This window comes from Enoplosus armatus, chromosome 4 (assembly GCF_043641665.1).
Source record: "Enoplosus armatus isolate fEnoArm2 chromosome 4, fEnoArm2.hap1, whole genome shotgun sequence".
Classification (NCBI taxonomy): domain Eukaryota; kingdom Metazoa; phylum Chordata; class Actinopteri; order Centrarchiformes; family Enoplosidae; genus Enoplosus; species Enoplosus armatus.
This window is the reverse complement of record NC_092183.1, coordinates 23,071,724-23,096,760: the sequence shown is the minus strand read 5'-3', so window position 1 is coordinate 23,096,760 and position 25,037 is coordinate 23,071,724. Positions and strand designations below refer to the sequence as shown.

The following is a 25,037-nucleotide window of genomic DNA, read 5'->3' as shown; positions in this document are numbered from 1 at the left end:
TGGAGAGCTTGCACTCGTTGTTTGCCAGAAATGTCACATTTCTCATTCCAAAAAGGTAGTGGTAGGTCTCTCCTCAGAACTCCTCTTCGTCCTTGTGTGCACCTTCAGTAACCATGGTAAACCCTGAGGCTCAGACCTCGGGATTTCATCCATTTCTAAGACAAACACAGCAGTAAAGTCCAGTGATACAGAGAACACAAGTCATAGTAGGACTGCTAAAGAAACAACAAACAGATATGTTTGTAGCCTTCACAGAACATATGCACTAAATGCCAGTTTCTGACACTGCGTTCACGTAATGTGGGAGTTATCATAATTACCAGTTTCTGACTTGTAAATACCAACATTAAAATCAGAATTATGACTGGGAAACTGGATTTTTCTGATAGCTCCAATATATACAGTATATGGTAAGTACTAAATAAGACAAAAGTACCTGGAAAAGCAAATGTCTCACATCAGCCAAAGTCTGTGTTCAAAGTAATTAAACCAAATTTATTAGGGCTTTATTTAACATGTACGGCCAACTCTGCAAACATACAACTGTTGTGAATTGTCCAGGGACATAAAGAGTCATCGTGAACGTGGGAACCTTTGTCATCACTATCTTTGCATGAGGTGGTCACGACACTGATATTTACAACACTAAGGGTTTGGGACCAAACTCAATTAATTGCAATGGAAGTGCCCTTGCAGAGGCTAAATAAATCTCTATGGAAGTTTCACATAAAGTTCAGTGAGACGCTTTTATATAACTCTGCTCTGCCAGAGTACAAACTGGCACAAAAACAGACTCTTGATTTAACTGTCCAGTTAGCAACTAAACTTTACCGCTTGCTAACTGGCACACCAGCTACTGTGGAGGACTGTGGCTGAAAACACTTTATTTAAATGGTCTATAATTTTCAAATAATTTCAAAGAACTTTCCTTGAAGGAACGTTGTGATATGGTACTAATTATGAATGACATTGTTCAATTCCTATTTTCCCTATAATTAGTATTAAATTTTGTTTCCAAGAAACTTGTTGGAAATGATTAAGACTTTATGGATCCATGAAATAAAGCATTACTGTTTTATCAGTATCTGAAAATGTTGCAGCCAATGCATCTGACCATCAAGTAACACAAAGATGCATGTAAAACACTTGCTGTATAGCTGTATGGAGATGACTGGAACAAATGCAAATTTCTTAAAATAAGACGGCATACAAAACACTGGATGCTGGGTACTATGTTTCAACACAAGGTGCCCATAGTTTTTGTATTTCACAAACAAATGGTCACAATAACAGTATTAGCAGAGCAAAACTGTTACACACACACACACACACACACACACACACACACATCCTCCTCAGTGGTTGGATTATGATAGTTTACTCTCAAAGTTTAGTGACAGATAAGGCAGCATCCGGCTGTGTTGCCAGCCAACATATTTTTATACTATTGGTTTTCCCTCAAAGCACCGTCTCTCTAAAGACCCCGATCAGACTGTGAGGGCGTTCAGGATGATCCGGGCGGGACCCTGTCCTTGAGCCTGCTCTAGAGCCTGCCCTAGAGCCTGCCCTCAAGCCCACTTTTCTACTGTTTCGTCGAGGTTCCAGAGGCTCAAGTGCAGCACAGGTGAAGGAGCTGAGGTCCCCACAACTCTGCAGGTGCAGCAGACCAGGCCTTCTCCGAAGGGGGCGAGGGAAAGTCTGGGAGGAACTGCCTGCTGGCTGCTGCTGCTGGGGAGGTTTAGGCTGACTGGGACCCATCTCTGAGTCAGTGAACACCTGAAAGCAAGGAGGATGACAAAACAGAACAAAAATATAATTTATTAATTTTTAATGATCATCTTGAAAGTAAAATATATATATATATATATATATATATATATATATATATATATATATATATATATATATAATCCTCCTTCATGAAGGCTCTAATGTCCAGTTTGAGTTGAAACTGTTTCAAAGACATGACCATTATTTTAACATCCAGTAGTAGTTAAAATAATGGTCATACAACACTGCAAACATCCCTGGTGAGACTGTTTGTCTATATTTGGTAAATAATATATATATATAAAGCAGTACACCTCTGGACAAAGCCATAAGGGAGATAATCCATCACATAAATAATAGCTAATATTACAAGGGTTGAATAATTACATGAGTATTCTGGAGTTAAGTATATCATTTATAACTGGGTTGGTGTCTCCATGAAAAAATAATGATTGGGACTGCCTTAACATTTAAGTGTGTTTATGTGAATAATCCTGAAACAGTGTCAGCCAACCGTGTCACAGTGTGTCTTTATTAGCTAATAACTTTTCCATCAAACACCACAGTCTACAAAGAATAATTTATATTCTATATTTTTCTTTCTGTCAACACATCCTATGTTGCACTAATTATATGTATGTTGGTAGTAGTCTTGCATAGCTAGACCTATCTCTACACTTAAGAAAGGTCTGGCTCAACCTATTATCATTCTGGGATAGAGGGGGAAAAAAACGCTCTGGCTTGTTTGTTTTTCTTTAAATCAATCACAACCCAGGATGCAGCGAGCCCTTGCAAAACGGTAACACGCAGATAGCGGAAGGGAAAGAGAACGCCGACTAAGATAGTCAGGCAAAGGCAGACTTATCCAAACAGCCTACATCCAGACAGTCAGGCAACCAATTCTCAAATAGGAAAACTCCAGCAATGACTTTTGTATCAGGTGTTTGTATCTGTAGATTTGAATGATAATTGAACTCCTACCTGTTCTATGTAACTGGCACAGCGCACAGCCTCCTCCATGTGCTCCTGATCTGACTGCAGGACATTTCGTATGCTGTCTACCAGCTCCTGGACCTCGGGGGCCAGGCCCTGGGCTGCCGGCTGCTCCAGGATTTTCCTGACCAGCTGCTGTGTGTGTCGGTAGCTCTGGTAGTCGACCATGGAGGAGGGCCGAGGCCGGCGGGGCATCCTACTGTCGTTGTTGCCCCGTCGCAGTGTGACGTGGCCCTGGGAGTGGGCGGCCAGCGTGGGCTGGGAGGTCTGGGTGGAAGAATCTGTGGTCTGAAGAGAGGGAGCGAGGGGAGCGTCGCTGCTGTTCTGTACTGTAGCAGACATCAGAAGAGAGGAAGATTGTTGAGGTTCTCCAATTATCCATATATATCCAACATATTGCCATTTGCTAACAGTGCTTGAAGTGCGAAACTGAGCTTTAGTGGTACACACTACCAAAGGAAAAAAACATGAAGATAGTTGGTTCTTCAAGGGTGGTTGCTCAGTCATCAGAAAATGGTACAACAAATGATGAAATCCTTCATTGTGGTTAAAACAGAAACATCCATAAAGCAGTATGTACTGACCTAATTAATATAAGTGATTATTTTTATCCTCTGATTGGAGAAGCGCTGCAACACATGTGTAATGCAGAGACATTACTTGCGGCCATCCACTGTGTTTACCTTCATTAAATCACATGTAAGCAACACCAGGCTGCTACAGAAAAACTACACACACCTCTACACACATCAGACTGCTCTGTTATAACATAATACATGTTATAATGTTCTACATGTTTATGTGGAAGGGGCTAATTAGTCTTGTGCATCCTTTCTTCCACTATAATCAAGAAAAAACTTGATTATAATGCTGCTGTATCTCATCATTTATGATGTGACCCTTTACAACCTGAGATACAGTGGAATTATCTCTAACATAGCGTTGCACTGATACAGTCATATGAACTTAACATAATATATATTTTTAAATGGCTGCAGATCTGTGGTGCTCTGCACCATCAAAACAACCACTTGATTTCCTGGAGAGACTGTCACCATTTGTTGAGTTACTGTTGTCATGCTTCACCATGATTGGCTAAGCTATTCCTCTGATCTACAGTCCACCTCATCCAGCCCAGTCCATGCGCCCAAGAATTATCACTTTGCACTGGTCAATGCAGTCAATGGTGAAATGTCAAATGAGCTGAGGATATTTCCCCAAAGCTGGACATTTTATCTGCAAACATTTGGAGCTTTGTAAGACACAACCCCATCTCCTCTTTGTGCACTTTTCCTCTTGGTTTCATACCATTCAACCCCATGTTTTAGCACTCACACTGTGTCATACACTGTTGGTGTTAAATTGATCGGATGGCTTTTAGATACTGCACTGAATAAATCTCAAAGGGTGACCATAGAGTGCTGATGGATGACGGTCAATCCTCCAGTGGGACAATAAATATCTATTGAATTAAATGGCTATTGATTATGTCTGGATTGGCGTGTCACAATTGTCTCATCTCACACTGTGTACCAATTTCCAAAGATTGCGTTGCATTGTTCCACATGAGCAAAAAAAGCCAACCTTTAGCAGCAAGGTCCATCAGCACTGGGTCACTGTTGGAGCGGTGGATCCTTGCTTTCCCCCAGGGGGTCAGTGCTGGAGTGTGCTGCTGCTGCAGCTGCTGCTGAAGAAGATGAGGAGGAGGGGGATGCTGGAGCTGGGGCTTGGCCTGTGAAAGGACGCCTGGTGATGCCGATACTAACTGGGGACTCGTGTCTAAGACTGAATACAGACAGATGGACACACATGCTATTAGAACAAAAGGCAGTGTCTGACATTCACTTTGAATCAGAGAACACAGACGGACAGAGGACAGGTGGATGCTCCAATCTAAATGTTGCCAGATGGTACTGTCACATTTCCATGATTATTCTTGCAGGTACATTGTCACAAAATTGGAATTTAGATGTTATATGTGAGGGATCACACAAGTATCGTGGACGCAGGCCAACAACAAAGGTAATGGTCATGTAGCTTTTGAGAGCTGTCCAGCAGTCGGTGGTTCAGAGCTAACTTAGCTTGTCTGCCCCAGCTAGCTTGACTTTTAGCTCATCTATCTTCTCGCACAGTAGTCACAGTAGCTCTCATATGGCAGAACATAAGTCGGGCTTGAGGTACCAAACTAGCTCCTCCCTCGCCATCTACCACACTGATTGGTAGCATATCGGTCTTAATCATTCGGCACATCAACTGGGTGATGGCTCGCATCACTTTTTCCCCCCCTGGCTAGCAGCGACATGATCTATGGCTGCGAGCCATCCTCGGACATGGCAGCTAGGTACTTGTTCTTAATGTGAACAGCATAGTGCTACACAATTTACATTTGACTTCATTGCCTTTCAAGAGGAAAGCTTCGTTGAGCGCACTTAATTTTTAACTTCAGGCTGCTAGCTAGCAAAGCCATTAGCGGACTATGTATGCAAATTAACCTATAGACCTTCATGCATAACCGGTCAAAATTATTCGTGGTGATTAACTGATTAACGGTTAACCGTTGACATCCCTAGTAAGTGGTTTCGGTTGCTTAGTAAGAGCAGGAGCAACCATGCAACCATAGTGCAACCGTAGCACAACCGTAGCACAACCTCCCAAGTACCTTTGATAAAAGCATGAAAGCGTTTTCTGAACAGCTTAAAGAATCTGAGCAGTAACAAGGATTTTAATTGGAAGAAGTAAAAACACATCAAATATAAATGAATATTAGATCTATTCAATCAACAACACCAAACACTCGGCACATAAGGAGGAGGCTGGGGAGGCGGAGGGCTAACCTGGGGGTATCAACAGGGAAATAGTGAGAAGTACCAGGTTATGAAGGACACCGGGTACACCAGATTGGATGTTACATGCACAAGCAAGAATGAAACAGCTGATGCCGATCCAGTGGATCAGATCGGTGCACTGACGTAAAAATGAAAATGAAAATTGGGACTTCAATTCTGCCGTATATCATGCACACACACAAATAGATATGAAATTTGCATCCCACCCCAGCAACCCCCTAGAGGGCCTGCCCTGCCTGGTGTGTGCACGTGTCCTACCTTGAACAGAGGCTCCTGGAGGAGAGGTAATCGGGTTCATAGTCAACTCTGTTTCCTGAAATAAACAGAAACCATCACACTGGTAGACTTATATGAATTAGCCAGAATGTTGAGTTGGTAATTATAATTCATTGACAAGTAATTATTTCTTTACACCCAGTTTCCAAATGTTTTAGTCATCAGTTGAACCTGTACTTTGAGCATTTTGATAATGACAAAATGGCAATAGACAACTTTTCCCCCTCTAGTGTTTCCAAGTGGTAATATTGTTGCCACTGCTGTCGCAAAGACAACCGGATCACTTCCCGTTTTCCTCAGAGCGGAGCAACTACCAACAACACAGGACACACTGCATTTGTTTCCAAATTTCTGTGAAGAAACCATCACCACCACTTTGTAAATATGAGATAAGAAAGAAGAGTGTTCATTGAAGACGTAAAGTGAGATTGTCAGAATTTTATATTGAGTAATAACATAGTTTGAGTATTGCTTCATGCAAACAAGTAATACCGCTAGCAGCCTGGCTGCTGTCCACAGCCACAAACAACCGTAAGAATCCCAATCTGAACTAGAAACTAAAATACCTGGTAGTATTAATAAGTAGGCAGGTTTGTTGTTTGTTGTTGGGAAGAGCGATGCATATAATGGTACATACTTGCGACCGTAAAAATATGTCCACCAGTAGAGATTTGGTCATACTGTTTCCACCGCGAGAGCTGTCTCTGCTATATACACTGCTCAAAAAAAGTAAAGGAACACTTTTTAATCAGAGTATAGTTACTCTAGGAGAGCTGGACAGGGCCGTAGAAGGTCCTTAGCCCATCAGCAGGACCGGTATCTGCTCCTTTGTGCAAGGAGGAACAGGATGAGCACTGCCAGAGCCCTACAAAATGACCTCCAGCAGGCCACTGGTGTGAATGTCTCTGACCAAACAATCAGAAACAGACTTCATGAGGGTGGCCTGAGGGCCCGACGTCCTCTAGTGGGCCCTGTGCTCACTGCCCGGCACTGTGGAGCTCGACATTTGCCATAAAACACCAGAATTGGCAGGTCCGCCACTGGCGCCCTGTGCTTTTCACAGATGAGAGCAGGTTCACCCTGAGCACATGTGACAGACGTGAAAGGGTCTGGAGAAGCCGTGGAGAACGTTATGCTGCCTGTAACATCGTTCAGCATGACCGGTTTGGTGGTGGCTCAGTGATGGTCTGGGGAGGCATATCCATGGAGGGACGCACAGACCTCTACAGGCTAGACAACGGCACCCTGACTGCCATTAGGTATCGGGATGAAATCCTTGGACCCATTGTCAGACCCAACGCCGGTGCAGTGGGTCCTGGGTTCCTCCTGGTGCACGACAATGTGGCGAGAGTATGCATGCAGTTCCTGGAGGATGAAGGAATTGATACCATTGACTGGACCTCACGCTCGCCTGACCTAAATCCAATAGAACACCTCGGGGACATTATGTTTCGGTCCATCTGACGCCGCCAGGTTGCACCTCAGACTGTCCAGGAGCTCAGTGATGCCCTAGTCCAGATCTGGGAGGAGATACCCCAGGACATCATCCGTCGTCTCATTAGGAGCATGCCTTTGAATTCAGCCCTCTGTAGGTTGATCATTTTCATTTCCATCAAATGTGGCATCCTTTCGTTCCTAACACATTACACAGTCCATATCAGTATAGATATCCAGCATGATTGTTTTCCCATTGAGATCTGATGTGTTTTCAAAGTGTTCTTTTAATTTTTTTGAGCAGCGTATTCAGGGCAGGATTCTTGCGCGACCTCGCAAATCAACAACTTCACCAATATCTACTTAAGAGCCATGGATGTGTAAAGAGAATGGTAAAAGTGATATCCTCTTTCTGTTTTGGTTGCAGTGGTTGACACACTTCCTTTGTGCCGTAGGGTGCTTATTTAGACTGTACCTGTGTGACTGCATTGGTGGCACCTCCAGCAACAGCCTCATATGGAGGAGGGGGCTCTAACGGACAGAAGACCTCCACCCCTTTGATCCGAGCCCCGTAGATATGAGGGAGAGGGATCACACTGTCCCCAAGCATCCTGAAACAAGTCAACAACAACTAGTGAGTTATCATGTTCTACCAAGCTAATGGGACACAGCCACACTAAAACAAGATATTACATCACTGTGTGTGTGTGTGTGGGGGGGGGGGGGGGCTGGTACCGGCGAGCCAGGCGTGGCGTGTATGAGTAGAAAGTAGAGAAGTAGGAGGGGGGAGGGGCTGGGGCCACAAACTCATCTGGGTCTGGGACCTGAGCAGGCTCTTCCATTTCTTCCACGGTGACCCTGGGCTCATCCTAAAGGGACAAAAGAAACAAAAGGATAACTAACTAACAAACATGAACGTTTCTGACAGTTAAATGCCAAACAGACGTTTTTACACTCAATGACCTTTTCAAAAATCAAGTATTGTTTTACTAACTGGTCACTTACAGGTGTAACAACACTTACATCAATATAATTACTTTTCAAGAAAGCCTTAAAAGTTTTTGATTAAAAAAACAAACAAACTCATTTCATCATTGTAACATTCTGGAAAAATGTAATTTATTGAGCTTTGAGAATTTAAAAAATTTCAAATATGCTTGTTTTATGGAAAAAGCTTATAAGGCACTGCATTTGGACAAACTGTGCTGTCAGTAGAGGGAAGTAAATATGTGTGTAGAGTGCCCTACATATTCCACTTTAAAGGCCCATCTCAAACATGGCTTAAGATAAACCAGAACTGTCATCACTTTTAACTTGACATGTTGCACAATGTACTTTGCTTTTTCTACGATGCATAACGCTGCAGTGTGAAAATGCCAATGACAGCAGAATTGCAAAATAATGGAACAGACATAAGCTTGATATCCACCTGAACATCTCACTTTCTGACAAAAAACAAATAATGGGGGTCCAACATTTCTGTTGATGAATGTGTTGAAATGTAAAGAGCTCACTGGTGACGTGTGGGTTTCTGTTATGAATATTTGTGTCTTTCTGTCCACATTATAGGTTTCTGTATTGACTGATTCTTAACTTTAATGGTCAAATTGTGGCTTTTTCTTGTGGTTGCTGGCTGCCCAGCCAAAAAGTCCACATGGATTTCATTTGGGCTACAGGGGCAACATGTGGATTTTCCAGATTTTTCTCTTTTTCTCTGGTTTTACTGACCACAGACCTTAACTTAACTTTGGTTGGTTAATATTTGATGTTCTACCTGAGTTTACCATTTTGTTCACTTTTCATCATCTTTCCCTCTACTCCAATATTTTATATCTTCTCATTTGTCTCTTTGTTTTTAGTTTCAAGCCCAGCAACTAGTAAAGATGTGTTTTTCTTCTTGAAGTGCACAATTACTGTGGATATCAAAACATCATCATCTCATGGCCACCATTGGCCTGTGGTGTGATCATACCATGCAAGGCGTTCTTGCGGTGAAGATCTGCAGGTATCTCAGGGCAGCTGCCATAAGACACACCGCTGTGGTGAGAGCGTTCAGTGCGCACAGTGCAAACAAGACTTTCTGGGAGAGAAGAAGACACAGTCAGATCAGTTCGATTTGAGCGGACAGTCACTATGTTCAAAACAGACCATGGTCTTGATTTTTATAGGGTGCAAAGAATAGCGAATTACAAGAAGTTGAATACAGAGTTGCTCTTCTCTTTGCTGTTTTGGTAGCCGGTGCAGAAATGGGTGAGAGGTGCAAACAGGTGAGAGTTTTTTGAAATAATGCAGGAGAGATGAAAGCAGGTCAAAGCAGATGACCGCCCACCTAGAGTCTGGTTCTGCTCGAGGTTTCTGCCAAGAAGTTTTTCCTTGCCACTGTCGCCAAATTGCTTGCTCATGGTGGGAACTGTTGGGTCTCTGTAATAACATCATAAAGCGTCGGTCTGGACCTGCTCTATTTGTAAAGTGTCATGAGATGGCTTTTGTTGTGATTTGGCACTATATAAATAAAATTGAATTGAATTGAATTGAATAGGTGCTGTTTTTTGCTGAAGGTTGGATCTTAGGCTTTACAGTGACTATAGACATTTGAAAGCCTGCTCTGTGTCTTCTGGAGATGACACTTTCTAGAGTTGTGTTTAAAGTCTGAGGTATAGAGGTTGAACAGAAATGGCGACCGTACAGTTCCACACCACATCCACCACAACTGAGGCAATTTCCCCACAGCTTATACCAGTTTAGAACACAGGTGTTGAGTGTCAGTGCTTTTAAACACTATATGGTCTTTACTGAGCCGATTTCAGTATTACTACTCCTGATTAGCTAATTCTTGGATCATTATAGAATTAGGTTATTGTATTAGTTATTACACAGGTTATTGTGTCTATACTTCATCTGACCATTTGCATTACATAAAGAAGTGGCCAGATAAAATGAGAAACCACTGTAAGACAAATTAGATTAATTGTCCCACACCTGTGTATACACAGAATGGGCGGAGCATTATATATTTAAGATCAATGTTGTATGAATTGTGTAAAAGCACTCTTGACGAAGGTCCAGAGGGACCGAAATGTTACTATGACAAAGTGTGGGGGATCCTCGTTTTCTAAGCCTGAAGTGATGCCTTCCAGAACACCTGCATCGGAAACGGTTGGATGTGTGAATATCTCCTTGAAAAAATTTATCACACTCCAAACAGTAGATGTGTTTAAATTGGCATCAAAAACAGTCAGTAAATCTGTCTGCATTGATCTATAAATGAATATGGTTGATTCTTACAGTAGCTGTGGACCACAGCTGTTTCATACTGTATGAAAAGCTTCTCCTTCAGCTCATTAAAACCCCTGCAGCCATCTGAAGGTAGCAGGACACACGTAGACAAATCTGCAGCCTCTGATTGGAGAAGGGCTGCATCAGAGATTTATTATGCACTGCCGTTCACTGTGTTTACCTTTATTAAATCACATGCAAACGACACCAGGCTGCTCTACAGAATAACCACACATACCTCCACACACATCAGACTAGTCTGTTATAACTAGGGCTTGAGCGATAAGTCGATGTAATCGATTATGTCAATTATATAAATATGTTGATTTGCGTGGAATGCGTGGATGTGTTGCACTATCTATGTTCGTCCCCAAATATGGCAGCTCCCAAAAATGAGACCCAAAAAGCATGAACCCAGTTGTAAAAAATGTGGGAATTCTTTAAAGAGAGTCCTACTAAAATGGCGCTCTGCAGGCTTTATAAAACTGAAATGGCCACAGCAACACAACCTTTTGTAGATAAATAATCTGATTACAATCGCACTAGCTATTGAAGTAAATCATATTCTACTGATACATGTTTTTAAATTCTTTGCATTTTGGTGTTTTTATGTTGGGAAAACTCATTTGTAAAATAAATATTTTATGAGAAAATGCTTGAATAAAAGGTTGAAAGATTAATGGTAGAAGTTATGGTTATTATTTATCGGTAAATTAACCAAAGGATCAACTAATCAGAAAAAATAAATGATGGATTAATCTCTAAAAAATAATTGTTAGTTTCAGTCTCAGTTATAACTCGATAATCTGCATGTTAATATTTTGCACATACATGAACCACGGTTTCTAACAACATGTGTGATGATTGTAATATGTGTGTGTATATGTGTAACTATATTAATGTCCCTTCCTACTGAGGATATATTCACTGGTCAGCTTACAGTGAATACTCAGCTGTGCTGTATAGCGGTGTACCTTGAGCAGGATCCTCATGGTGCTGCAGGAGTGGGCAGGGTGGAGCTCCAGCAGCTTCTCCTCAGGACATTTGGAGCTGGGGGAGAGGGAGCAGCAGTAGCACACATCTCCAGCCTCACTCTGAAACAACACACACACACACAGTGGGGTGAGTTTGATCATTTGAAACATTTCTTAATTAAATAATTCATAGCACCCCAGAAAGGGGAAATCTTCATCAGGAGCGGCTTGAAAATGATAAAATGTATCGAGTATACTAAGCAGCTCAATCAACCAATCAGCGAGATACAACACAAACTGATCTGTAGTGACTGTGACAAGAATATACCATTGAACCTGCTGTGGATGTTGTGAATCTAAATTATTCTGGTGACCCCGACCTTTAAAAGATATTACAACTTGGCTTACTGTAAATTCACAGAAGTTAATGATCACTTAACTTCAAAAACCTGAAATATATTGGACTGCTCCCATCAACCTCCTTCGCCAACTAACTTCAACGATTTCCAGCTGTGTGACTTTCTACATAACAATAAGTTATTTGAGGACTTTCAGTCACGTTTCAGTCGACACCATTGACCATCACATCCTATTACAGACTGGAACATTTAATTGGAATTAAAGGAACCACACTAAGCTGGTTTAAGTCCTATTTATCAGATTGATCTCAGTTTGTACACGTTAGTGATGAATCCTTCATGGACGGCATGTTAGTTAGTTAGGCATAGAGTTCTGTGCTTGGACCAATACTTTTCACCTTATATATGCTTCCTTTAGGCAATATTATTAGAAAACACTCCATAAAATTCCATTGCTATGCAGATGACACACAATTATATCTAACGATCACGCCAGATGAAAGCAATCAATACTATTATTATTACTATTATTATTAGTGTTATCATTACTATGACTATTATTATCTTTATCAATATTAATATTATTACCACTACCATTACCATTACTTTACATCTCTATGTGGAACTTGTACTGCTGTATGTTAGTAAACTGTATTTTAGAAAAAAGCCTCCCTGTTTTCTGATCTGCTTCCATTTTACTTTGATGTTAATTCTGTTAACTGTAGTTTGCATCAACAGCAAATAGTCTTCTTGCAGACAGTCTTCCTGTAGTCTTGTACATGTCCATGTCATACTCACCACTCCGCTGCTACATGTACACACACAAGTACTGCCCACCACTGTATCAATGCAATTTCTAAGTTAGAGTAGGTTGGATTTTACATTTTAAAGATTGCTTGCTGAGCTACAGACATAATTAAAAGACTTGTGGAACCACGGAAAGATGAGCTTCTTAATGTTTATGATGAAGAAGATAGAAGTATAAGTATTGGGTCTGCCCATTCTCTTTTTATTTGTGATATTCAAATTCAAAGAGACGCAATTTGGGATACTACATAGATTAACTCACGCCCACCTCATGTTAGGAACAAAACGGGTCCCAGCAGATCAGCTTTGTGTATTAAGTGCAAAGTGAACAGCTCAGTGCCATACTGGATTCAGATTGGATAGTGTTATTTCAAAGCTTGCAGAGAGTAAGTTTACAGCCATCTGTATCTACACTCTACTAATAATAATAACAATAATAATATGCTTCCAAAGACATTTCTGCACAAGCAATGAGTCAGTGAAATATCTGCTTACATATGACGCCTAATGAAGCTACATTGAGAGTACTGCACTTGATCTGCATCAGCATGACACACACACACACACACACACACACACACACACACACACACACACACATACCTCTATTTATAGAGCAGAGTGCAAAGCACTGTGTAACCCCATCTATTCTTATACCTCCAGCCCCCTCACTGACAGGATAGACAGACATAAATACATGTGAAAAGCAGAGTGGCAGGAAAGAGGCAGAGACAGAGGGGAGGAAACCTGGAATAGAGGGGAAGGAAAGACAACACAACTGCAGGAATGGTCAAAAGGTCACAGAGAAGCTCTGGCCTGAAGACTCATCACATTTCCTGCAGCCTGACCTGCCTGTGCTGTGTAGCTGTACAAACCCCCAAAGACATGCTGCGAACATATTAATACGCACATACAGTACATTGTGTGTTCAAAAGAAGGTTGATAAGAAATCATAGACATTATGAAATAATCATATGAATAAACACAGACACTAGTTTTTATTCCAACATTTTGTATTTACAAATGTTTATTTCACAATGCCATTTTGTCCTGGGACTATTTTATGTCATAACATCATCTCACCTCATAGGACAGATGTTGTGAAAGATGTGAAAATGGATAAGGACAATTTGTGTTATTGGTCTTTTTTTCTCCAGACAATGTGTTAAATGGATAACAATCAGAATGAAGCTGTGAGGTCTCAGCAGCCCTGATGGGTTCTCTCGAGAGCTGAAATTGTGATGTCTTTCCAGATTCCGCGATGTTTCTCTATAAATAAAACAATGTCACTGCAGTTTGGTTTTTTGTGGAGACCAAACAACAGAAGCAGTAAAATACAACCCTGTGTATTAGTGAGCCTATTCAAATTTGCCTGAAATTCTCGAACGTCTAGAGAAAAACTAACCATATTCCCTGACTTTCATCATCAACACTACTGATAAATCCCATAATAGTCCAGAACTTCTTTCCATAAAACACAGTTACAGAGTTTGATCTACTGTCCAGTATTTCCCATTGAAACATTCAGGTGAAGACTTTTGTTTGTGTGAGTGAAATGGTGAAACATCAATAAGCAAAAATATGGTTGAGGTTGAAATGACATCCGGCTGTAACATGATGCCTCCGATCGAGCTTAAAGGGCATTTATTGGCTGGTAAAATATTCTAGGGATTCTGTCCTTACCCTCCTGACAAACATTGTATTTCATCTACATATTGTTCATAGTCTATTTGAATTTAGAACAAAATGTAGTTATCACTTTTTTAGGCTGGTGTGCTTGTTTGATTTTAAAGAGTAGTCCTTGACAAAGTTATTGTCAAGCACTTCGAGCCAGACTGATCCTGGTACTGACTGATCTCCACAAACGCTGTGAGTAATGGAGAGCTCATAGGCGTAGTGATCTTAATTCCAAAATATTTACTCTAGCTGAGAAAGACTGCTACTATCACTCCAAATATTACTCACCTAATTAGGATGTAATAATCTTAATTATGAATACAGTAGGAAGCATTGAACGTGTGAAGGAGAAACAAAAAGGAGATGCAGTAATAATGAGACAAATCAAAGACAAACAAAATACACAAGACACTACCACCACACAAAGAGAGAGAGAGCCAGAGCAGCAGGTGGAGGTGGTGTTGATATGGGTGTTAATGCAGCCAAACACACACGCTTAAATATAGTTTCCTTGATGAGCCCCTGGCACTATATGATTGGGATTCTTTTGTACTCTTGTTAAAACTTCAAAACAATAAAACAAAAAAATAAAAGCCAATGAGACTCGGTGTGGACATCTTTCCGTCCAAAGTGATTAAATGATGCATCGTTCGGTTTACTTGCCGTGTTATATCCCTCCCCAGTAAACTGGCTCAACATGGAATTCATCAAATCAGTAAGCATGATGCTCTCAACATGTCATTTCCTGCTGACTTTCCACGGAAGGAACAGAGGCAGGCGGAGAGACTGTGAACCAGAAAGAATACAGGAAATGTACAAATGATGAGAGCAAAACCAGACAGACACAAAGAGCCTCACCAGTTGGCAGCTGGTCATACTGGAAACCAGCTGGGCTCCCTGGCAGCACAAGATGAATCCAGCCAGATTAAGGAGTACACACACCACAGACAGCAGGACAAACACATTAACCTGGAGATGGAGATGGAGGGGTGGGGGTGTGGGTTGGATGAAAGAAGGAAGGTAACATGGGTCATCGTGGTTGGAACACTTGTATCCAACTAAGTGCACATATTATACATATAATGCAAAAAAAATACTTAATAAACATGATGTAATCAAATGGCGAGAGTGACAACAGTTACAGAAAGTTGAAATGTAGCACAGCCATATGCAAACACAGAGAGGTGACATGACATCACATTAAAGTCATCCATTTTTGCAGATTCTCTAATGTATTGCTAATATATTTTAGCACTGAAAGGAGGAAAAGGCTTAGTGTTTCAGTGTGTAGGGGTCAAATGGTAAATGGACTTCACTTTTCAGCTGCCATGCAAGGTGCTGGCCTCTATCGGGAGCAAATTAGGGTTCAGTGTCTTGCCCGAGGACACTTGGACGGGGGGGGGGGGGCCTCCCGTGCAACAGTGCTAACCACTGAACCACCATACCACCCAAATGGAACACCACAATGACATAAGTTGCTCAGTGAGGGAAGCTTTCTGTCTCCTCAGAGTTTCTCTGTGATCATTCTAAATGTCAGTGCAGCTGTATGCACAGCAGAGCTGCTGTCATTAACCTAGATTTGTGTTGATTTTGTCAGACAAAGTCACAATTATAAAATGTGATTTTTATCACCACAGCGCAGCAGTGACTGCTGGTTAACATGTAGTGTTTATGGGCCGCAATTCAATTGCTATTTCACTCGGCCAGTTGCCTGACAACTATAGGAGCACTGTACAGAGATCAGAGACGGCTGTGTAGTAGCAAAGTTAAGAAGACATGATGATCACGCACTTTAAATGTCTATACAGCCGATCATACAGCACAGCTTGATTTTGTCACTGTGGACAGAGGTCGCCACTAAAACCACCTGGAAACACTGTTAGTGTGGACACAAGTCGTTTTCACATGGAAACAAATTAAGACTTTTTGTGTTTCTTGGAGTTTGAACTTGGCAAGCTGAACTGTGGGTTCAAACGCACAAGGTTTCTCGCTGGCATCAGCACCTAAGCCAGGCACAGCTGATTACACATGACAAAACCATCTCAACTCAAGGATTCAAAAACGGACTACCTGTTGAAGACTCAGGCTAGATGTTCTGAGAACATGGATTTAGGCTACATGTGAACCTAGAGAGAACCTGTTTTGCTTGTGTGAAGTCCAAAATGTGAAGATAGTAGCCTTTAGGTTCCATTTCTCATACACCCTCTGCTCCAATTATTATTATTACATTAATATTCTTACCACAACCATTACTTTACATCTCTATATGGAACTATTGTGCTACTGTATCCTCTCTCTCTCTCTTTCTCTCTGTGTTCTAAATCTCTCAGAGGACCCACACAACTCAGTTCAGATTGAATTTCTATTGTAGAAGAAAGACTGCAGGTATGCATGTCTGACACTGTGGTGAGCAAAACGGGTGTAGTGGACTCCTTAGTTGAGTGGTGGGGCTGAACCACCCGCAGCTTAACACTGGTAAAATGTTGGTGGTGAACTTCAGTTGGCAGAAAACCCCCTACACCTATTTCCATCCACGGGTGAATGTGGACACTGTTCAGGACTACAAGTACCTGGGAGTACACCTGAACTACAAGCTGGATAGGGCTAAGAACACTGAGGCTGTGCACAAGAAGGGCCAGAGTTAACTCTACTTTCTGTGGACCTCCGGTAATTGAATGTCTGCAGTACCATGCTGAGGAAGTTCCACCAGTCTGTGGGAGCCAGTGCTATTTTCTTTGGGAAGTTGATGGCAACAGAATCAAACTACTGAGCAATAAATGGCAGAGTCTGGATTTAAATTGCCTTCACATGAGGTATTGACAAGAAACAATGCAGCATGTAATCCAGTGTTACTATTTGTAATTTGATCAGGTTGATATCAGCCTCACTGTTAGTTCAATCAGAGTTCGTCACAGTACGTTCACTCTGACGTAAGTGTGTGCGTGGTGAATGAAGAAAGCCATCATCAATGGAGCTCTGACACTATGAGTCACCATAGCAATGGGTAAATAAAGAGCAAAGCCTCCATTTTAATCCAGTGGAGCTAGAAATATGAATGCGGACCATGACTTGTCTTCAACGACATAGCAGCAGCAGTTAGAGAGGCTGAGTGTAAAGGGAGAAAAGAGTCAATAAGTTAATGCTGTTACATTTTATTCAGCATAGTCCAATCATTCATCATTTACCAGACTGTCATTTCCTGAATGGTTGATAACGTGCTGGATTCCTACTGTATGTTACATTCGATTTTTAAATCTGTTCAGCTGTAACAGCTGTAACAGCTGAGCCAGTATTAATGGTTTCCGTGATTTGTAGTTGAAAAGGCACCAAGGTTCAAACTGAGTGTACATTTGTAGACATCTATTTTACATTTAAACATACAACAGAATTTAATAACCATATTTCATATGTGTAAATTGTGTGAAATGCTGTTAAAACACATTAAGATTTAATACTTAAAGTATTTTCAGCTGCACCACAATCACCCTCACTTAGAAATACTCATCATCTCCATCATGATATAATAACTAACCAATCACAACATGACAAATGATTATTCATTGATCAGTGTGTCTGAAGCTTCACACACGTGTTTTATTTAAACAGTGATTCCTAAAGTATGTTTGCTAAATGTTTCAGGGGAACTGGTTAACAACCTGACAGCTGCCTTAATGTCCACAGAGTCACAGTGTTAGAAAGAAGGACTGTGTATAGTTTTGATAGTCCACAGATCGCTGTCTATTTACCTATATAGCGCTTTTCAACCTTAACGGTTCCCAAAGCGCTTTACAGTTTGGTTTCATGCACACACACATGGCGACCGAGCTGCCAAGCAAGGTGCTGGCCTCCATCGGGAGCAACTAAGGGTTTAGTGTCTTGCTCAAGGACACTTCGACATGTGTACTGGGGGGGAAGCCAGGGAACCCCAAAACGTTCTATCCTGCTCTACCTCCCATGCGACAGTGCTAACCACTGCACCACCATGCAACCCCATTTCTCAGTGAGCAGGTTAGGTTCACAGCGTCTGTTCCCACAATTTAAGTCTACTCAGTTTCTGGATCTGAAAACCAAGAATTTCCCTCATCTCAGGGTTAACTAACTCAGAGTTTTCACTGAACCTGGGCCCAGATCAGTTTTAAATCTATCAGAGTGATGGAGGAGTGAGGAGCAGCCACAGTGAGCTGTGCAGCAACATAAACAACTCCTTTTACTGTGTCCTGCTGTTGTGTGGAAAACTACTGTCTGTGTGTACAGTGTAATTCAGATGGAGGTTGTAATTATTATTGACTGACTTCTTTATTAAAACAACCTGCATTGTTTGGCTGCACTTTAAACAGGTACACCAGCTGCTCTAACGACAAAGTAGGTGCTCAAGGAGTGTTTGCTGCAGTGTTAAATTGCACTTGCTGCTACCATGGTAACCATGGGTGTCGCAAAATCATTCAGAACTGAAATCTTATGGATTACAATTTTAAGTGTCAGAGCACAGGTGGAGCAGGTGTTGGCATTAATTTGTCAAGGTTTGACAATTTAACAGCAACACAACATTGTAATCAATGCAATCACTACTTCATAGAAGGAACCAAAACCATGTCCCTTACCAGTAGCAGCATGGGCCTTCTCCATGTTGTGAGGCCTACGATGCCTGACAGAATGACCTGTGAACACATGGAGAAAAATAATGTTCATGTGGTGCAATTTTGTGTGAAAAAAGACAAAACTAAACAGTCACACATACATTTATATAACAAAATGTAACACAAAACTCCATGTGTTTCCTGTCTTCCTAGGCCTCTCTTCACTTTACCTTACATGGAGCAAACAAGACAGTTTTGTAGTTATTGGAGCAGTGCTTGAATTGGACCAGCACTCGCTGGTTACTTATGGCTGCATACCAACACTTTCTAATAAAACTTTCCTATCATAGGGTAAGTTAAGTTAATTTCACAAGGTAACTAGTATAGTATCACAGTGAGTAACAACGAACCGAGGGGCCCCAACTTTTGGGTAAATGTGGGATGTAAATGTAGTAAATGGTCTTCACTTACATAGCGCTTTTCAACCTTCACGGTTCCCAAAGCGCTTAACAGATCAGGTCACATTCACCCATTCACTCATGCATTCACATACCAATGGCGACCAAGCTGCCATGCAAGGTGCTGGTCTCTATTGGGAGCAACTTAGGGTTCAGTGTCTTGCTCATGGCACTTCAACATGACGAGGGGAGCTGGGAATCAAACCCCCAATCCGCTCTACCCTGCTCTACCTCCCATGTGACAGTAAAATAGGAAATTAGTTAGTTTTAAAGCGATATTGTTTACCTTAAGTAACCTCAGTAACCACAAACGTCAACTACAGCCTATACTAGGTGTGCTAGTATGTTGGACTAGCAAAGGGAGTGGGATGTCGGACTAGCAAAGGGAGTGGAAAACAACATAAGGCTCAATGATAATAAACCACCACTGAAAAAGATCCCAACGCCTAGCCCCTGCTGACTGGGATAACCTGCATCGCCACCTTCAGCGGTTGTTAGCGGCAGGAATTATTAAGGAATCCAGAAGTCCTTATGCATCACCCATTGTCATTGCAAGGAAGAAAAATTTAACATTGCACATGTGCATAGACTAGTGGACAGCTGAAGCATTTCCAGATCAGTATGCTGTGCCATGCATTGACGATGCCTTTGATTCTCTAACAGAAAGTAAATGGTTCTCAGTGTTGGACCTGCGCTACGGATACTATCAGATACCCATGGCTGAAGAGGATAAAGTGAAAACTGCCTTTATCTGTCCACTGGGGTTCCAATTTGAACGAATACTGTAGGGGATCACAGGGGCCCCTGCAACATTCCAAAGACTTATGGGAGAAGGCAGTTGGACCTTCTGGAGGTGTTAGTGTATCTATCATGTTCGGGAAAACCTTAGAAGAGCACGAGGAGTGCCTCCTAAAGGTTCTCGACCGACTGGAAGAGAGTGGCTTGAAGCTATCGATAGACAAGTGCCATACGTGGGGCACATCGTGTCAGAGCAGGTATCGCAGCAGATTCAGCAAAGGTGGAAGCAGTTGCCAACTGGAAGCAACCTACTGACTTGGAGACCCTGTAATCCTTTCTGGGATTTTGTCTTATTTCAAAGTGGGTGAAACTTTTGGCGACAGGTGGGACCTGTCATGTACTGATGCCTTGCAAAAGATCATCCTTCGTCTCACTCATGCGCCTGTATTGGCATTCGCAGACCCCTCTAAGCCCTATGTTCTACACATAGATGCCAGTCTGCAGGGGTTAGGGGCAGTGTTGAATCAGGAGTACCCTGAGGGGTTGAGACCTGATGCCTTCGCCAGCCATGTCATCTTTGAAGTGTTTTTTTTCTTTTGACATGCGCCAATAATATATAGAGAAAAAATAATACTGGCAGAAATGCCGATCCTGCTTTGATTTCGAAGTTTGAAATCGAAAGCTTATTTCGATTGATTTTCGATTTAGAATCGAAATCGTGATACCCCTAGTTAGTACACCCCACCAAATACATTTAGCCTCCACAACTAAAAATGTACAGCTTCCTCCTATCTCTGCTGCTGGTTTTCAGTGTGGTAGGTTTGAACTGCTACAGTGCATGATACAGTGCACCAACTCCTGTGTTCGGCTGCTGCCAAGCATACTGCAGACCTGCTAAATCACTGCCATACTGCAGCACAACACACATACTGTCCCATGTAACACATGGTGTGAAAAAAAAGAATGCTGCAACAGACTGGAGAGCTGCAGTGGACAATGATAGGACTTTATCCTTTAATGGCTTTGAACTGAAGGTGTGGTAGAAAAGATTACTTTTAGGTACAGTGTGTGTTTCTGCAGTGTCATGGCAAACTGACCCTGTCCTTTCCCTTACTTTGCCAAGCATGAGAGGAGGTTCAGGCAATGCAATCAGAAAGGTTATAAGACGTTGTGTCTCAGTTTCTTGACGCAGGCTAGAGACCGGAATTGTGTTGTTTAGACTAGATAACTAAGAATAGACGTACATACCTCCATCTGTGACCTTGTTTCTTCGGTATAATTGAAGATGGAAAGATTGTTACTTTACACAAATCTCACGTAACCACTGTTGTGTGGGCTTGTCTTTGTAATAAATACATTGAAAACTAAGCCAACGAAGACTGAGGAGTTTGTTCATCAAAACTCAGTCTGACCTGAAGTACAATTATTATTTTTATTCATCAAATGGAGATACATATTACGAGCAGAGAGGGGATTCTCTGTGGCAGGTAAAGGAATTTAATCTTCTCCAAAGGCTGGCGGAGCAGCAGAATGAGATGTTGTGTGAGAGGAAGATAGCAGTACATGGGGGAAATTGTACCAGCAACACTCACTTCAAACAAGAATTCCTTATTTACCATGGATATGTGATTGACATGTATATTTACTGCCATATTATTCAACTGGTGAACACAACATGTGTTGAACTGTGAAGGATGACGGTTACAAAAGGTGTCTGCGACGTTCAGCCAGTTTAAGGAATAGTTAACATTTTGGGATATTAGCTTTGTTTGCCGTCTTACCTCTCCTAAGAGAGGCCAAGCCAAACACATCCTGTCTCCAGGATGTGCTTAGCTTGGCTTTGCACATGGACTGGCAGTAAGAGGAAAATACTAGCCTAGAAATAATGCACTATTCCACAGGGTTGGCACACAGCTGCTGAGTTGAGTACAGAGTCAGTCTAGACTAGTCTCAAATCAATTCTATTCTCAAATCAGGTCTCAAGTCAAGTCACAAGTCTTAAGTCTGACCTCTAAAATAATAATAGAAAATACTTTCAAAGTTGTGCTAATAGTGTTTTTTTTCTTTTTTGACACAATTGAGAGCAAGTCCCTCTAAAGTATTGGTCTGGTAAATAAAAACAGACATGTCAACGAGATCACATTTCATCCAGATTATCTTAACCACTTTATTTGGAGGTCAGACTGAAAGTGGGCACACCCAAAATGTTGCAAATAATCCCTCATTGCTCAGAAAAACGGTGTGCACAAAATTACTGTAAAAACAGTAGGCTAGCTCAAAGTTGAAGCTTATGTCATTTTACCATTCGTCGTTGTTTTCTTGTCCAAATAAGTTTGGTTTGTTTACAACCTGTCAGATAGTCCTGCTGCTGGCCTGTCTTTCCCCATTGGACTTGTTTTTAGTGATGTTGCCATGGTCCAAATTCTCATCAGTTACTGTGGTGAGTACAATGTTGTTGTAACTGATGTAAGCAAAGAATCAACATAGGTCACACAGTCATTTTTGTGTGAGTCAATCAGAATCAGAAATGCTTCAATCGCCAAATGTACAATGTACACAGGAATAGGACATGGTGATACAGTGCAGCGAAACAGGAAAAGTTAAAAGGTTAAGTTAAAAAGTTAAATACAAGAATTTTAATAATAAAGTATGCTGCATTATGCTTTGGCATTGTTGTATATGCTCTGCAGGTTACACATTGTCATCTAAAAACTGCACTGATAATCACCACCTGAAGCGTCTTGTTTTATGGGATTTTTGTTTTGACAGGGACCAATACAGTGAAATAATATACAATATATAATAAATAATCAAACTACCAGTCTAGTGGTTCTGACAGTAACATCTAAGGAAGCACTGTCAGTTTCATGTCATATCCCTGACAGAGACAGTACTTTGGCATTAATGGAAACCAGTTAAAGTGGCTACTGTTCATATGCTTTGTGATATACAGCACTTTTTCTGTCGTCATTTCCGTTTTTAAATGGTAAATAGCGAACACACGCCTTGTCGCGGTGTACAGCCTGCTGAATGTTTTAACTCTTGACAAGGGTATTTTGCTACCTCTGATAATGTTAGAGGCACAACTGTCATAAAACATGCAATGCACACTGGTGACACTGAAGCCCGAAGCTAACTCACCGAGGATCCTGCCCAGAAGGGACAGGAGTTTCGGATGGGGGCTGAGTTGCTGAGGGATAGAGCTCCAAAGGACAGCGCCACCATGGAGCCGCCAAGCAGCAGCTGCAACAAACCCAGCGAGAGCAGCGGCCGCCCGGGCAGCAGCAGCCGAGAGCTACCGCCGGCGATCCGGGAAGAGGCGGACAAGCCACGGGGTCGATTTCGGTACGACGGCTCTGCGAGCTGCGAAGCCCCGGTAACCGGACAGCAAGACCCCGGCAGCACCACTGGGAGCGACATCTGAGGCTTGAAAGTCAGGACGAAAAACAAAGAATCTCTCGGAGCTCGAATTGTTTTCACGGATTAAAGGGTGGATCCTCGCTGACTTCAGTAGAGCAGTTCGGTCCCCCTGCCATGATGGTGTCCAGTTTTAAATAACGGCAGGGCTTGGATTGACTTTCACATACTTTGGCAGCAGGTTGAGAAAAGTCAGGACGGGGGAGGGGCAGAGCAGGCCATGTGTAACATGTAAACAGGCCAGGGTGTCTTCTTGAAGTCTTGAAAATATACCTCCATGAAATGAAATATAGACTCGAAGCACTTACATAGTACTACACACATATATTAAATACAGTTGCTCTCATTTTTTTCCATGCAAGGAGGGGTCATTCTGTATCAGGCTGGTGCACAGACTGGTGAAGGGCATGGGCTTGAAAAGGAAAATGGCACCCCCAACCCCCCACCACACCCCATCCCCTATATAATCTTCACATTATGTCTTTGGGAAAAAATGATCCTCAATCTAACAAAAACAAAAAGAAAGAAAAGTGACAAATATAGCTTACAAAACATCTACATTTCCTCTCACATCACATCTTTCACAGTTGAGTTTTAAAGGTACGAGACAAGTGGAATCAAAAAGGTTGCAAGATTTTAACCTACTGATTTCAAATTGATTGACAAACTTTTTAAATCTGGATTTAACTTGCCTAACTTCAAGTAAGAATGTGAATATTGCAAAGTTACCTGAATGATCTGAACTCATTTGTACCACTAAAAATGTGATGTGAGCACGATAGCATGGGAACCCTTTTCAAAAGCAGGGAAGCTTTTACATATATTTTTTTTTATTTCAAGTGATATTCTGTTTTCCTTTGACATATAAAGGAAGGCCTAATTTTAATGTGGGACTATACTTTATTTCCCTTAGGTGCTATCCATTATACTGGATATTTATATGTTCCGCTTCTTTATTGTTGGACGTTATTTGAAAATAATAATTAAATTATTGCTGGAAAAAAGAATGTGAATACACATCAAATTTACATGGTAAGAGTTCATGACCCAGAGAACACTGAAGCTAAACTGGTAAAATGGCAATTTCATAGGTATTTGATGAAAATATAAAGTACGTGAAAAAGATAAAGACACAGGACCCTGTAGTTAGTTATGAACCGGTTCACTAATTGAATTTAACTGGGCAATACTGTGCTCGACAGCATATGACAGCTACAGTAACTTAGAAAATAGCAATATGGGGTACTGAGTTTGATGAACTTCCTGTTTATCAGACCACAACGATAGATGCTGCTGGAGCTGAAGTGTTTCCGAGGTCAGGGACTCACTGATTACTGTACAAAAACAACTTTTCAGAATCAGAAATATTTTATTGATCCCCGGGGGGAAATTATACAATAATATTGATAACTTTATTCAGTGATAAGTGGATAAG

General features: G+C 41.6%; 1 protein-coding gene across 1 annotated transcript; it reads right to left on the bottom strand.

Moving 5' to 3' along the window:
• Positions 1-1,458: 1,458 nt before the first annotated feature.
• fam189a2 (family with sequence similarity 189 member A2) lies at positions 1,459-23,704 on the bottom strand. The gene is made up of 11 exons (XM_070905016.1): positions 23,327-23,704; positions 19,014-19,070; positions 15,271-15,381; positions 11,570-11,689; positions 9,292-9,399; positions 8,055-8,188; positions 7,795-7,930; positions 5,868-5,922; positions 4,348-4,548; positions 2,752-3,092; positions 1,459-1,776 (listed from the first exon to the last, which is right to left on the bottom strand). Exons 1-11 carry the CDS (start codon positions 23,603-23,605, stop codon positions 1,459-1,461), a joined length of 1,860 nt encoding a protein of 619 aa, XP_070761117.1. The 5' UTR covers positions 23,606-23,704.
• Positions 23,705-25,037: the final 1,333 nt, after the last annotated feature.